This window comes from Sorghum bicolor, chromosome 2 (genome assembly GCF_000003195.3).
Source record: "Sorghum bicolor cultivar BTx623 chromosome 2, Sorghum_bicolor_NCBIv3, whole genome shotgun sequence".
Classification (NCBI taxonomy): domain Eukaryota; kingdom Viridiplantae; phylum Streptophyta; class Magnoliopsida; order Poales; family Poaceae; genus Sorghum; species Sorghum bicolor.
The window spans coordinates 14126194-14139292 of NC_012871.2; the positions used below are offsets into that span (position 1 = coordinate 14126194).

A 13099-nucleotide genomic window follows, 5' to 3' on the forward strand; every position below is an offset into this window, starting at 1 on the left:
CGCGCTCCACTTCGGCATCTTCCCTCCGACGGCGCAAGCACAGACGCGTTCATCCACACCGGAGGCCAGAGACAGGTGATTGCGGGCCGGAGCATCGAGGCGGAGCTCGTCCGCCATGCGTCTGCTCGTCCGTCCGCCGTCTGCCATCCGTCGTTCGTTGTCACGCCATCTTGCCTCGTCCGCCATCCCCCATACCGCCGTGCCCGTGAATCGCCATGGATCCGCCGCCGGCAGCCTCATCTGGGCGACGCGCACACGGCAGAGAAGGGAAGACGCGCCAACACCGCCTTGGACTGAAGAAGCCCTCCAATCTGGCGTCATCACCCCCACCAGGTTCGTCCACAGCGCCGCCACTGGTTCCTCCGCCGCCGCCGCCGCCGATTTCTTCCTTAGATCCGCCTGCCATGCCTGCTGCGCCAAGTTCCTCCTCAGCTCTGCCGATGGTCGCCCCTGGTGTGGCTAGTTGGTCCCCTTCGGTGTACTGCAGCGTCGATTTTCCATCTTAAAACGACCAGCTCGTCTATATGACCGAGTTGTACTCCGTGATGTTGTGCTAGCTTGCATCATACTTCACAATATGATAGTTGAAGATGAGAAGGAACATGACATTATTGAAGAAAATCTAGATCTAAATGTGCCTACTAGTTCATCAACCGTTCAAGAACCGGAATTCTCTCCGAATCAGAATGTTCCGTTAGAGAGAGCTTTAGAAAAAGATACTTCTATTTGAGATCGATCGGCTCATCGCCGACTTAAGAATGATTTGGTGGAACATATTTGGAATAAGTTTGGTGATCGTGCATATATATCTGGTACTTGTGACTATATTTTACATTATTGATTATCTATTGTAGTTAGTTATCTACCTTAAGAATTTAGCTCCTTCATCTGTGATGTGATGTTGACTTGTTTTTTTGTTTCTGCAGGATAAAGGCAAGGCTGAAGGCAATCTGAAAGCAAGACTGAAGGCTATCTGATACTACACTACTGAACCTATGGGGAGCAGAGAAGAACCAGTGAGAGGCCGTGTGCAAAGCTGAAGGCTATCTAAACTTTTTTTTTATCTATCTTAGTTTACTATCAGTACTATGTAGTTGTTTCTGGACAATAGTGTGCTGAAGGTTGAATGCTGTTATTCCAATTATCTGAAACAATCGTGTGTTTTCTCTGTGTGTTTGTGTGTGTGAATGGCTATACGATTCATTTGGAGCATATGATCCCTTCGTTCAATAGCAATTAAATGCTTTATTTAGTTTTGGAATTGGTGAAATGAAACGCTGCATTGTGAAGGTTAGTTTCATTCATTGTTTTATCCCACTCTAGCTGACATGGCTTTTTGGAAACTGTATAGTAAAATTAAGCATTGAGATTGGCCTAACATATCAAGCAAGCCAATCGATGTCAAGCTTTTGGCTAACCTTAAAAGCATAAACTACGGAAGTAGAATAGACTAAAAGCTATGTACCTCAAGGAGACATCGTGACCTTTCCAAAATGTAAATGTACATTCTGAGACACTAGTGCAAACATAAATTCCCCTATCTATATGAAACTGAAAAAGAAATAAAAAATACCAACAAACCTAAAACGACGGAGATATAAAAATTACCTGTCAGTATCCATTTCCTTGTCGGTTCTTCACAACAGAGAAATTTAGGCCGCTTAGATCTCAGAATTCTACAGAATACTCTAATTTACTATACCTGCAAGGATTACCGTTCAAACTTTCTTCATTCATGCTCCACTCCTAAAATCTACCAACTGGTCGATCCGAACCAAACCCAAATGATATGATAGAGGGGCAAACAGGGTCATGACCCGTTGAACCTAGAATTAAACCGAACCTTCCAGTCGTTGTCTCCGACCACTCCGCCATTCGTCCACAACTCCCCACCGCCTTTTTCATCGCCGTGAGTCATGGCTTCTCCCTCTCCACAGTGGCGCAACAGCCCCATGACACAGCATCTTTTTCCCGCTACGCCAGGACGAGGGAGAGAGACCTCCACTCACCCCTGCTGGAATATCCTCCAAGGCCTAAGGTCAGCTGGCGGCAACGAGGCGATCTGGAGGAAGCTGCCCTGAGCTAGGTCGGGTTCGATGAAGACGTCATCAGGTGCGGAAACAAGGTGACGCTTATCGGCTACATCTAGCGGCTCGAGTGAGAGGCTGGGTTTTGGTTTCGTGGCCTACTGGTGTGCCGTTCTTTCTCGTTGCTTCAAAGTGGTCAACAATAGTGAATAGTAATGTGCTGGTGATGTTCGAACATGGCTAATCGCTGATTGCTCGGTTCAGATGTAGGGACGGATCAGTTTCAACCACTATGACACTCCTTTGCAGCTGATGGAGCAAGGATTTGAGATCAGGTGCGCCCCACTTCACCCCGATTGCATCTATAAGGCTAGTCTCAGTGGGGGTTTCACCAGAGTTTCACCAGCATTTAATATAGTGACACATCAGCGTTTTGCATGAAATAGGGAGGAAAGAGTAGAATCGTTTCACCACGGTGAAACTGGTCGGGCGTCGTTTCCCAGGACTTGAAACCCGGATGAAACGAGCACTGAGTCGTTTCACCCCGTCTTCCCCGATCCCGTGCGGGCGGGAGGCGCGCGCCGTCAGCAATCTTCCCGCGCGCAGCCTCGCCTCTTCCCGCGCGCATCCTCGCCCTTTTCCCGCGCCCTCTTCCCTCCCTCCCCCCAAGCTCGCCTTCCTCTCCCTCGTGTCCCATCCACCGTCCTCCCTCCTAGGGTTCCAGGCTCCATGGATCCGCCGCCGGCCGAGGCTTCTAGGCGTGGCGCCGCCGGCAGAGGAGGCAATACCGGCAAGACCCGCGGCCGGCTTGGACTGAAGAAGGCATCCGCTCGTGCGCCACCACCTCCAGGTTGTTCCTCCCCAGCGGCGCCGACTCCCTCCCCCACCGCGTCGACTCCCACCCCCACCACGCCGACTCCCACCCACACCGCGCCGGCGGCAGGGCAAGCTCCTGGATCCCTTCCTGCGCCGACATTTCCACTGCAAGGAGCAAGATGGGGCTCCATACCTCCCAATTTTGCACAAGATCCAAATTCATTGTATGTTTGATTTCGATCTATTTTTTAGTCAATCGATACTGCTGTGATTTTGATTGTTGCTCTTTGCTAGTTGCTGTGATTTTGACAGATGCTCAATCCATACCCAAGTAGATAAGTCTGTTCTCATTGTGTGATACTGAACATGAACCATATTCAGGGAGTAGAAGGCAGTACTTGTTTGACAGATTGTATTGTTGATTTCAGTGTATTGTTGATTTCAGTTTTTGTTTTACAGAGGTTGTTTCAGTTTGTGAAGTAGTATTTCAGAAACATGTAGGATGCTTCCTGTTGGGTAGTACTGCCTTGCTTTTCTGTTTCTGTTAAAGTCTGTTTCTGTTTAAGTAAAGTTCAGTAATCAGTATTTATTCCAAGCATATTAACACAGCTGCTACAAAACTATCAGGATTTTTCCACCGCAAGGAGGTTTCCTAAATATGATTCATCAACAAAACTATCCGCCGCAATGGGAGAGAACTTTCATTTGATTGGTCAAAATGTGTCATTCAACCCAATTTCTCCACATCCAGCAAGTTCATTTGGAACACCTTCACCACAGGGTACTGAACAAGTCATGGAACAAGAAACTTCAACTAAGAAGATGGTGAAGCAAAGAAATTTGAGGTACTGGAGTCATGAAGAGGAAGAGCGATTGGCTAGTTCTTGGTTAGAAATTTCTAAAGACCCTATTCATGGAAATGATAAGAAAGGAGATACATTTTGGAAGGAGATCACTAGTGAGTTCAATAGGAAAGGTGCAGGGAAGCGTACAAGGGAACTCAACCAATTGAAGATACACTGGTCACGCCTCAAGACAGCAATTGGTGAGTGGAATGACTACTGGACAAAGGTGACTCAGTTGCACACAAGCGGTTATTCGGATGACATGCTGGAGGAAGAAGCACAAAAGATGTATGCAAACAGGCATGGAAAGAATTTTACCTTGATACATTGGTGGAAGATTCTCAAAGATGAGCCAAAATGGTGTGCACAGTTCGAGACGGAGAAAGACAACCAAGACAGTTCTGAAATAGTTGATATTCCAGATGCACAGCAACGTCCGCCAGGTAGAGAAGCTGCAAAGGCTGAGCGCAGAGGAAAGCGTAAGAAGGAAAATGTCAAGGATGGATTGTCATCCTTGGGGACAATATTGAGAAAATAGTCAAGGTGGAAGAAGACCGAAAGATGGAGCGCGACAAAGTCACAGCTGCTCAGATTCAGATATCAAATGCTAATTTGAAGGCAGCACAGGAGCAGAAGGAAGCAAAGATGTTTGAGGTGTACAATTCCCTACTTACTCAAGATACAGTGAACATGTGTGAAGAGGCTAAGGCGTCACGAGTGAAGGCAATGCGCAAGTTAGAAGAAAAGTTATTTGCGGAATAAGGTTAGTTCTGATTCAAAGGTGCAGTACGTTTGAATCGTAGTATATTTGTCTGAATGCTGCACTATATCAGTTTCTACTGTGAAACATGCAAATTTTTCAGTTTCTAGTGTGAATATACAAAGTTTTCAGTTACTAGTGTGAATGCTCATGGCCTGTACTATATCAGTTTCTAGTGTGAATGCAAAGTTTTCAGTTACTGGTTTTTAATGCTGCACTATATGCAGTTTGTAGTGTGAATGCTGGTGCCTGTGCACCTATATATATACACGTAGTCCTTCTCTCTTTTTTCTGTCACGCAAGACCTCTCTCTCCTCCCATTCTAGTAGCAGCTTGTTCACAGCTTTGAGGTAATCATCTCTTCTCTTCCCATAATTTCTTTTTCTCAGCTGTTCTCCCCAACTCTTTTCCTCACCTCTTTGTATTCGCTGGAAAATAGATGGCTGAGGAAAATAACAGTCCTCAAGGTAGTCAAGATCCTTTGTATTCGCTGGACGACTTCCTTGCAGAGGAGGAGATCCTAGATGATGTTCTTCATCAAGCCAAGGTGCTCATACAGTCCAGCGTCAAAGAACTTGAGAAGGAGGCTGCTGATCACAGATTGAATCCAAGGAAGCACATCAACAGACCACGAGAGGAAGCACATGCAAAATTGGTGAATGATTATTTCTCTGAAAATCCTCTATACCCTTCGAATATTTTTCGCCGAAGGTTCCGCATGTCTAGGCTACTATTTTTGCGCATCGTTGATGCCTTGGGCCAATGGTCTCCATATTTCACTCAGAGGGTCGATGCCCTTAATCGGCTAGGTCTCAGTCCACTACAGAAGTGTACTGCAGCCATCTGCCAATTGGCTACTGGTAGTTCTGCAGATGCACTAGATGAGTACTTAAAGATTGGGGAGACAACAGCAATGGAGTGTTTGAAGGAATTTGCCAAAGGTGTTAGAGAGGTATTTGGTGCAAGGTATCTAAGACGTCCCACAATGGAAGATACTGAACGTCTACTGAAACTTGGTGAAAGACGGGGCTTTCCTGGTATGTTTGGCATCATTGACTGTATGCATTGGCAGTGGGAAAGATGCCCAAATGCTTGGAAGGGTCAGTTTACTCGTGGTGATCAGAAACATCCAACGTTGATACTTGAGGCTGTGGCATCACATGATCTTTGGCTTTGGCATGCATTCTTTGGAGCAGCAGGTTCTAACAATAATATTAATGTTTTGAACCAATCTAGTGTGTTTATCAATGAGCTCAAAGGACAAGCTCCTAGAGTCCAGTACACTGTTAATGGAAATCAGTACAACATTGGGTACTTCCTTGGTGATGGAATATATCCTGAATGGGCAGTATTTGTTAAGTCAATTAAACTCCCTATCGGTGAGAAGGAACGACGGTATGCAGCCGAACAAGAAGGGGCAAGAAAGGATATCGAGAGAGCCTTTGGTGTATTGCAGCGTCGCTTTGCATCTTAAAACAACCTGCTCGTCTATACGACAGAGATGTACTCCGTGATGTCGTGCTAGCATGCATCATACTTCACAATATGATAGTTGAAGATGAGAAGGAGGCAGACATTATTGAAGAAAATCTAGACCTAAACGTTCCTCCTAGTTCAACAACTGTTCAAGAGCCGGAATTCTCTCCGGATCAAGAAGTTCCATTTGAGAGAGTTTTAGAAAAAGATACTACTATTAGAGATCGATCGGCTCATCGTCGACTTAAGAAAGATTTGGTGGAACATATATGGAATAAATTTGGTCCTCTTCCACCTGGACCTACAATTTGAGCTAATACATGTATGTTTCATTTTTTTTATCAATTATACATTGCTGTGACCTGAACTAACACTGTGCTATTTGTTTACTTGTGCAGGGTGAAAGCAACTACTGGAATCTCTAGGGTGCATGATTGGTTGAAGATTGGACGTGATGATTGGTTGAAGATGAGCTCTGTAGCTCATATATCTTTTATATATATATATAGGACTGCGCTAATGGGTACCCAGGGTACTAATTATTATTCAGTACCCGAGCCTGCACGTTCGGCGCCCGCTACCTCGGCTCTCGGACGAGCTTTGTATGCGCACCTGTCTTACGAGCTTTCTCTTTTCCCTGCAATTGATTTTTTTCATTTTCTTGCGGCATTTTTTCTTTTTTTGGGTTGATTCCCTGTTTTTCCAATTCTTATGAATCTGCGAGTATGATGAATGCAGAAAATTAGAAAAGATGCAAAGAAAGTGCTAGCATAAAATGAAATAGTTTCACTTGAATAACCCAAGGGTGTGAACGAGAACTCTGAAGTGTGCATTCCAAAGCAACATGAAATGCTTTGCCAACCATTGAGCAAACAAAATATCATGCTGAATAGGAAGCGATAAGCAGCGGAAGTTTACCATAGGAAACTACTTCTCCTATACTCCTAACTTTGACAACAAATTAAAATAAAATCACGGCGTTAAGAATATTATATATTGCAATATAGCTTCCCATCTGAGAATACATCCAAACAAACATTATTTATAAGCTAAGAGTTCACATGAAAGCAAATTATCAAATATTTTCAGGGAATGACAGTTGTGCTGCATCGTGTAGCTCATTAGATTTTAAGAGCAATCATTTAGCACTTCTGAGTTCAAAAATAAAAACCCTGTTATATTCCTTTAGCTAAGAAGATTTAATTAAGTTGCAGCCTCAAGCTTTAAGAAAACATGCAGGAAACTATGGTTAAGAAAAATATTTTGTGCTTGTTCACCATAAACTAATCTAACTAGCTCAAGCTAATGTGTAGTGGTAAATTATTATGGTTTCACACGTGAACTTGAAAACAACACGAATTTAGCACCAGAGATTAAATATGAAACAAGCTATATGAATCATAAAAAATATAGATAGTTTCCTGTTAGCAAAATATTGATGTGTACAAAAGACTAGTCGAATCACACATGATTTCACTTTGAACTATGAAATATAATTTTTTTATTTGACATACAAGTATTTGTGATATAGTCAATATGAATATGAAAGAAATTTCTAGTTTGACCAAACAAGCAATGGTGAACTCCTAATGTAAATAGAAAATCCAATGCATGCGAGATCCCAACTTTTCATCAACATGTGATGCGATGAACATATGAGAGCTTACCTCTAATGCGTTGGCCGGAACTCCTCGTCAAGAATGCATAACTTAAGTGATAATATAAAGCTAGACAACAAGGACCTGCTCCCTGACAACATAAATAAGCTGTAACCTAACTCATGTGGAGGCTCATTTGACACAACGAAAAAAAGTAGATATGGAAGACTGAACCAAGGGCATCATATCCACCAGGCGCTGGTCAGCATGCATCCTGCAAATGAATGGAGAAAAAGTCTGTAACGTTTTTTTAAAAAAAATGAATGATGAATGATTACATAGCACATACAAGAATTGAGCTTTTATGCAGCATAATTTGTCAGAATAAACAAATTAGAAAAGTATATTAATAGGACTCATATGATTGTGATCGGCTATTATTAGGAGACTAATTTAGTAAGCAAGAGTAAACAAAAAGATCATATTATGGAAAAACATGACCTTCTCTGTGAGTGGTCTTAGGCAGTAGCTAGTGGAGAGTTCTTTGAAGGTGAATGCCTTGGATCTACAGACACAAGCATCAAGCAAAGAGCAAAAAAAGAAAAAGCAATAAACAAAATATGTATATTATCAGAAAAAAAGAGACCAAGAAACAACTAAAAATATCGGAACTATACGGTGACAGCTAGGACGAATCAACAACATACGGACATATCAGGAAAAAAGAGACCGAGAAGCATCTAAAATTATCGGAACTGTATGGTGACAGCCAGGATGCATCAAAGATCTAGTATATGCAAGATTAATTCTTAACCACAATCACTTTATCACCTCCTAATACAGAAATAAAAACCCAAACATTTTTCTTTAACCAAGCATACTGGTTTCAGTTGCATAGAATTATTATTGAAACAACAACCAATAGGTTTTTCTTTAACCCAACAGTGCACCCTTAATGTTGTGTAGTCATGGCATCCTTAAACAAATTCTTATGTTAAATTACTTGTTGACTATAAAAATTTATGTCCTAAAACAGAAATACTGTATTATTTGGATAAAAATACAAGAGCAGTGCATTGGCTTATATGGGCTATGGATGAAGAATGAATTTCTTAATTAGTGAGCATCCAAGTGACTTAGAAGGGATTGAGCAAAGCGAATTGCCAAGAACAAGCAACATATATATGCAGAAATCATCATATTTTGCTCATTAGAAATATATGATTGGTTTGTGTGACAAGCCTGATTACAGTTCCTATTGCCAAAATCATAAAAAAAAACTATTGCAGAGTTTAGCAAACCTAGCCGCAAATACCCTTGCCAGAAAAAAATATTTCCAAATATTTCTGCAGCAGGTTCAGGCAATAAATGAAAGGCATGTTTGCATTTATATGCAATATTCGTAACTAAAATGCATACATATTCTACATGAACAAGCATCCAAAGCCAGATGAACGTTTCAGTGAATTTCGGTTTGCATCTAGAATCTAGAAACATATAATTTACTGATTAACACTACTAGTTGGGAATTACAGCACCAAATCCTTCTCCATGACTAACCAAAAGCACCATTGAACCAGCACTAGCAACCGAGACTAACTGACCTTGCTGCAATTGAAGAGGAGCTTATGGCTGCCGCCTGCGTCCAATCGCAAGGAACACATCCAGACATCCTGCACCCAAATCATCAAGTTGAATCAAGAAGGGGAAGAGGAGGAGTAGGAGATGTTGCAAACGCCAAGCTGGGGAAGGGATCTGGTTGAGGGGCACCTGGATCTGGTAGAAGCGTTGGAGGAGCACAAGCAGGAGAGGCGGTTGCGGCCACTCCTGGTGCGGCGAGCTCGCCGATGCCGAACCCGACATCAACTGTCGGTGTCGACCAAGCAACCCTAACCTAGGGCTTCAAGACCGCGATCGCAACCAGTTGCGATGACGAGCTGTGAGGGTGAGGGGGCGAGGGAGACGACACCAGAAGGGTCCTCGGCGGCGGCGAAGCAGGGCTCATGCGGCGGAAGAAGGGAGTGCGACCTGAACCGTGCGAAGGAGGGAGCGGCGAAGCGTCTGCTTGACTCCTCCCCCACGATCTCGAAATTAGAATAGAACGGAAAAAATATCTAGACATAATAAGGTGGAGCCGGGTGTGGTTTGCGGGGGAGCGCCGCTCGGTGATTTGGCCTCGGGTACCGATTATTATTCAGTACCCAGGGTATAATATAGAGAATATATATATATATATATATATATATATATATATATATATATATATATATATATATATATATATATATATATATATATTATGCATGATTGCTGCTGCTGTGTTGAGAGAAGCTATCTGTAGTTTGTTTTTTTTATCTTAAGTGATCTGAACTATATCTGAACTGGTATATGTGATCTGAACTATATCTTGGTCACTGCTATTTTCTATCTTAAGTCTGATGCTTGTGAGAAATGACCACATTCAGTTTTGTTGTGAAAAGTCTGATGCTTGTGAAAAGTCTGATGCTTGTTGCTCACGGCCTGTTGCTCATGGTCTGATGCTCACGGCCTGTTTTCTGTTGAAATGGCCTGATGCTTGCTTCTAGTGTGAATCGGTGTGAATAGTGATAATTGTTGCTGCTGAACTGCTTTGCTTCATGGCCTGTTGCTCACGACTTGCTTTTCAGTGAGTTTTGGTATGAATTGGCTACACGATTAACGATGTATATGATCCCATACACATGCAGCATTTAAGTGCGATTATCAGCCTAGGAAACATCACAATGAAACTGTTGCATTGTGGAGGGTGTTTCAATGTTTGTTTCATGGAGGCTTTGTCAGTAATTTTGTTTGGGAAACTGTGCAATGACACCATACACTGAGACTGGCCTAAGCCATAAGTATCATTCGCTAATTTATTGTTAGAGAAAAACAATATTGAATGACTTACCGTTTTAGCAGATAAGCTCAAACTACCGGGACCTGGTACCTTAATTACCCAAACAAAACAAGCGTACTAGTCGCATGTGTTGCTCACGTCATCCACCAATAATGGAGGATCCCACGATCCACACCGTGACAAAGACCAGGGCCATAGCCTTGCCGGCCGGCCAGGCCGCCCGCCGGCCTCGACCTATCCGCACGTCTTGTCGACTATTATCCCTCTTCATTCATACATTTCTCCATCACAACGCCATCACCACCAAGAACAACAAGATCACACAAGTCAGGGAAACGTGCTACAGTACTATACACGGACCATGGCACCATCATCACCACCACCGTTCCTCGTTCTTTCCGTCGCGCTGTGGCTGCTGCTGCTCGCCTCCTCGCACACGCGCGGCGCCGAGGCCGCGCCGCCCAACACGGAGGCGCTGTCGCTGCTGTGCAACGGCGCGTCCTACGGCGCCGGGGACCCCTTCGCGACGAGCCTGGCGTACGTGCTGTCGGAGCTGGTGTCCGCCACGCCGGCCAGGGCCGGCGGCCACGACTTCTACGACATCTCCCCGTACCCGGCCGCCTTCGCGTACGGGCACGCCGCGTGCCGGGCGGCGCTGTCCGCGCCGGACTGCGCGACCTGCCTCCGCTCCGCCGTCAGCCAGATGGACGCCTCCTGTGGCCACAGCGTCGGCGCCAGGGCCGTGCTCGTCGACTGCAGCGTGCGTTACGAGCAGTACGCGTTCGTGGATTAATTCGTCGCTTGATTTCCAGTAGCTCCTTTCGATTTGGCCGGCTGGATGTGTTCCAAAGTAATCCACTTTGTCCAACATTTATCCTTGTTGTCTTGTTGATTAGTAGCAGTTAGCACTCCAGGAAGGCACAGTTCGTGCCTTGTAATTGTGTTGGCCAAAATGTATGTCTTGTATGTTCGTGCGAACTTATTCGCTTGGACTTATCAGCCGAATCTGTCAGCTATTCAGCAGTGTTTTTCTCTCACAATAAATCAGCTAACAATAATTTCTGCCATGGCTTATCAGCGAAACGATATAATTTATGTAAAAGCACAAAAAAATAACATATAAATCAAGTAGCTATTTATAAAAAATGGCATATGGATTTTCCCCATTTTCTTATGCAGACGCATACCACATTCCTTGAAAATATAATAAAATTTCTAGAAATACTGATAAGTAAATAATCAAATCATGCATCAATATATTGATAGGAATTTTTATAGCATTTTTAGATCCAGTGTGTATAGAATTTAAAATTTCCTAGAAATAAAACAAAAGTTTTAATTTTTTTAATAAACAAATTGTAGCCTTGGGCCGAATTTGGTCTGGCCCATTTCTTCACCTTCTATTCTTGGGCTTGCTCGGCCTGCGGACTGACCCCTCCTCCCTCTCTATTCAGCCTAGCAGTGGCCCAGCCATTTATCCAATCGTTTTTTCTTTTTCGAATTAAACTAGTCAACCAATCTTCCAAAATTAATATCTCACCTATTCAAAGTTCAATTGATTTTAATTTTTCTTACTTAATTCATATACTCAAATATTGTCCTAAGCAAAAATTACTTCAAATTTTTAGTCAATAACATATTTTTATATAATTTAAATATTTTACCTATTTAAAGAATGCCTTCAAATTTGAACTACATAAACTACAAAATATTTTACACAAATCATTATATTCATGCATTTTAAATATCAAATATAACTTTGTAACTAACAATGCAAATGTTTTATACCATTGTATTCTTGCATTGAGCCCTTTTGAGAAGATTTTGGTGGTGTCAAGGTATTCTGTTGTTAGCTTTATGAAATGAATTTCTTACTGCACTTTCAGTTACTATTAGTGTGTAACAAACTTTATGCCTTGCATAGACTAAAGAAAAAAATAGTTTTACACTTTCAAAACCCTGACATTGGATTTTAATATATCAACTAGTGCGATTGGACAATATTTAACCTATAGTGCTATTTAACTTAAAATCTCTACTTTAAGCATGATACTAGTATATACTCCTCACATTAAATCCTAAATATCATGATTATTTGTTCTATGAAGTTGCAACCTAGCTAATACCCATATTTCACTGACATGGGGTACTAAATAAAGATATTTTTAACTAAAACCATCATGTCAATTTTTATTGACCTTTTTTTCTACTTCAAATGTGGCTTGTAGTGAGATTCTAATGCAGTATTCAACATAGCTATTACTTTAGAGTTTAATACACGTATATAAAAAGGTAGACCATGTCTAGCTTCACACTTACAATTTTATCTAGCCCAATGTGGTTTGGTTTCTGATAACTTCTTGTAATAATGCGTTCATATTGCCCAAAATGCATGTTCGCATGCAGGCTCTTTTCGTTTATGCTCATGCGGTCCGTGTTCAACCCACCAAACTCTTGTCTTGGCTATCCAGCCACCTCCCAAACGATTTGCATGTGGAAATCGTTTGAGCTAATTGACCGATACAACTGAGCAATCTAGTCAGTCTCGAAGGCACTTGCTAATAGTAGAGACAAACGAATCATTGTATTTTTCTTAGGAATTTAAAACCTTGATCAATATTCAGTCAAATAAAAATATTTTTTATCAAATAAACTATTATGCTATAATTTATATGTAAAAGGAAAAACACAACATACAT

At 42.4% G+C, this 13099-nt stretch overlaps 2 protein-coding genes and 1 long non-coding RNA gene across 4 annotated transcripts; 2 read left to right on the top strand and 1 right to left on the bottom strand.

The window, feature by feature from the left end:
• Nucleotides 3531–4226, top strand: LOC8057330 (glutathione S-transferase T3). Its single transcript, XM_002459704.1, has one exon. The coding sequence runs from the start codon at nt 3531–3533 to the stop codon at nt 4224–4226; it is 696 nt and encodes a 231-aa protein (XP_002459749.1).
• On the bottom strand, nt 6886–9663 carry LOC110432954. Of its 2 annotated transcripts, XR_002450295.1 has the most exons (4): nt 9293–9663; nt 9127–9195; nt 8024–8087; nt 6886–7796 (listed from the first exon to the last, which is right to left on the bottom strand). It is a non-coding gene; the product is annotated as an uncharacterized LOC110432954 (long non-coding RNA). The 2 variants fall into 2 exon arrangements; XR_002450294.1 differs by lacking the exon at nt 8024–8087 and having other exon boundaries at nt 9293–9659.
• On the top strand, nt 10590–11423 carry LOC8057331 (antifungal protein ginkbilobin-2). Its single transcript, XM_002459705.2, has one exon. The coding sequence runs from the start codon at nt 10762–10764 to the stop codon at nt 11191–11193; it is 432 nt and encodes a 143-aa protein (XP_002459750.1). The 5' UTR covers nt 10590–10761; the 3' UTR covers nt 11194–11423.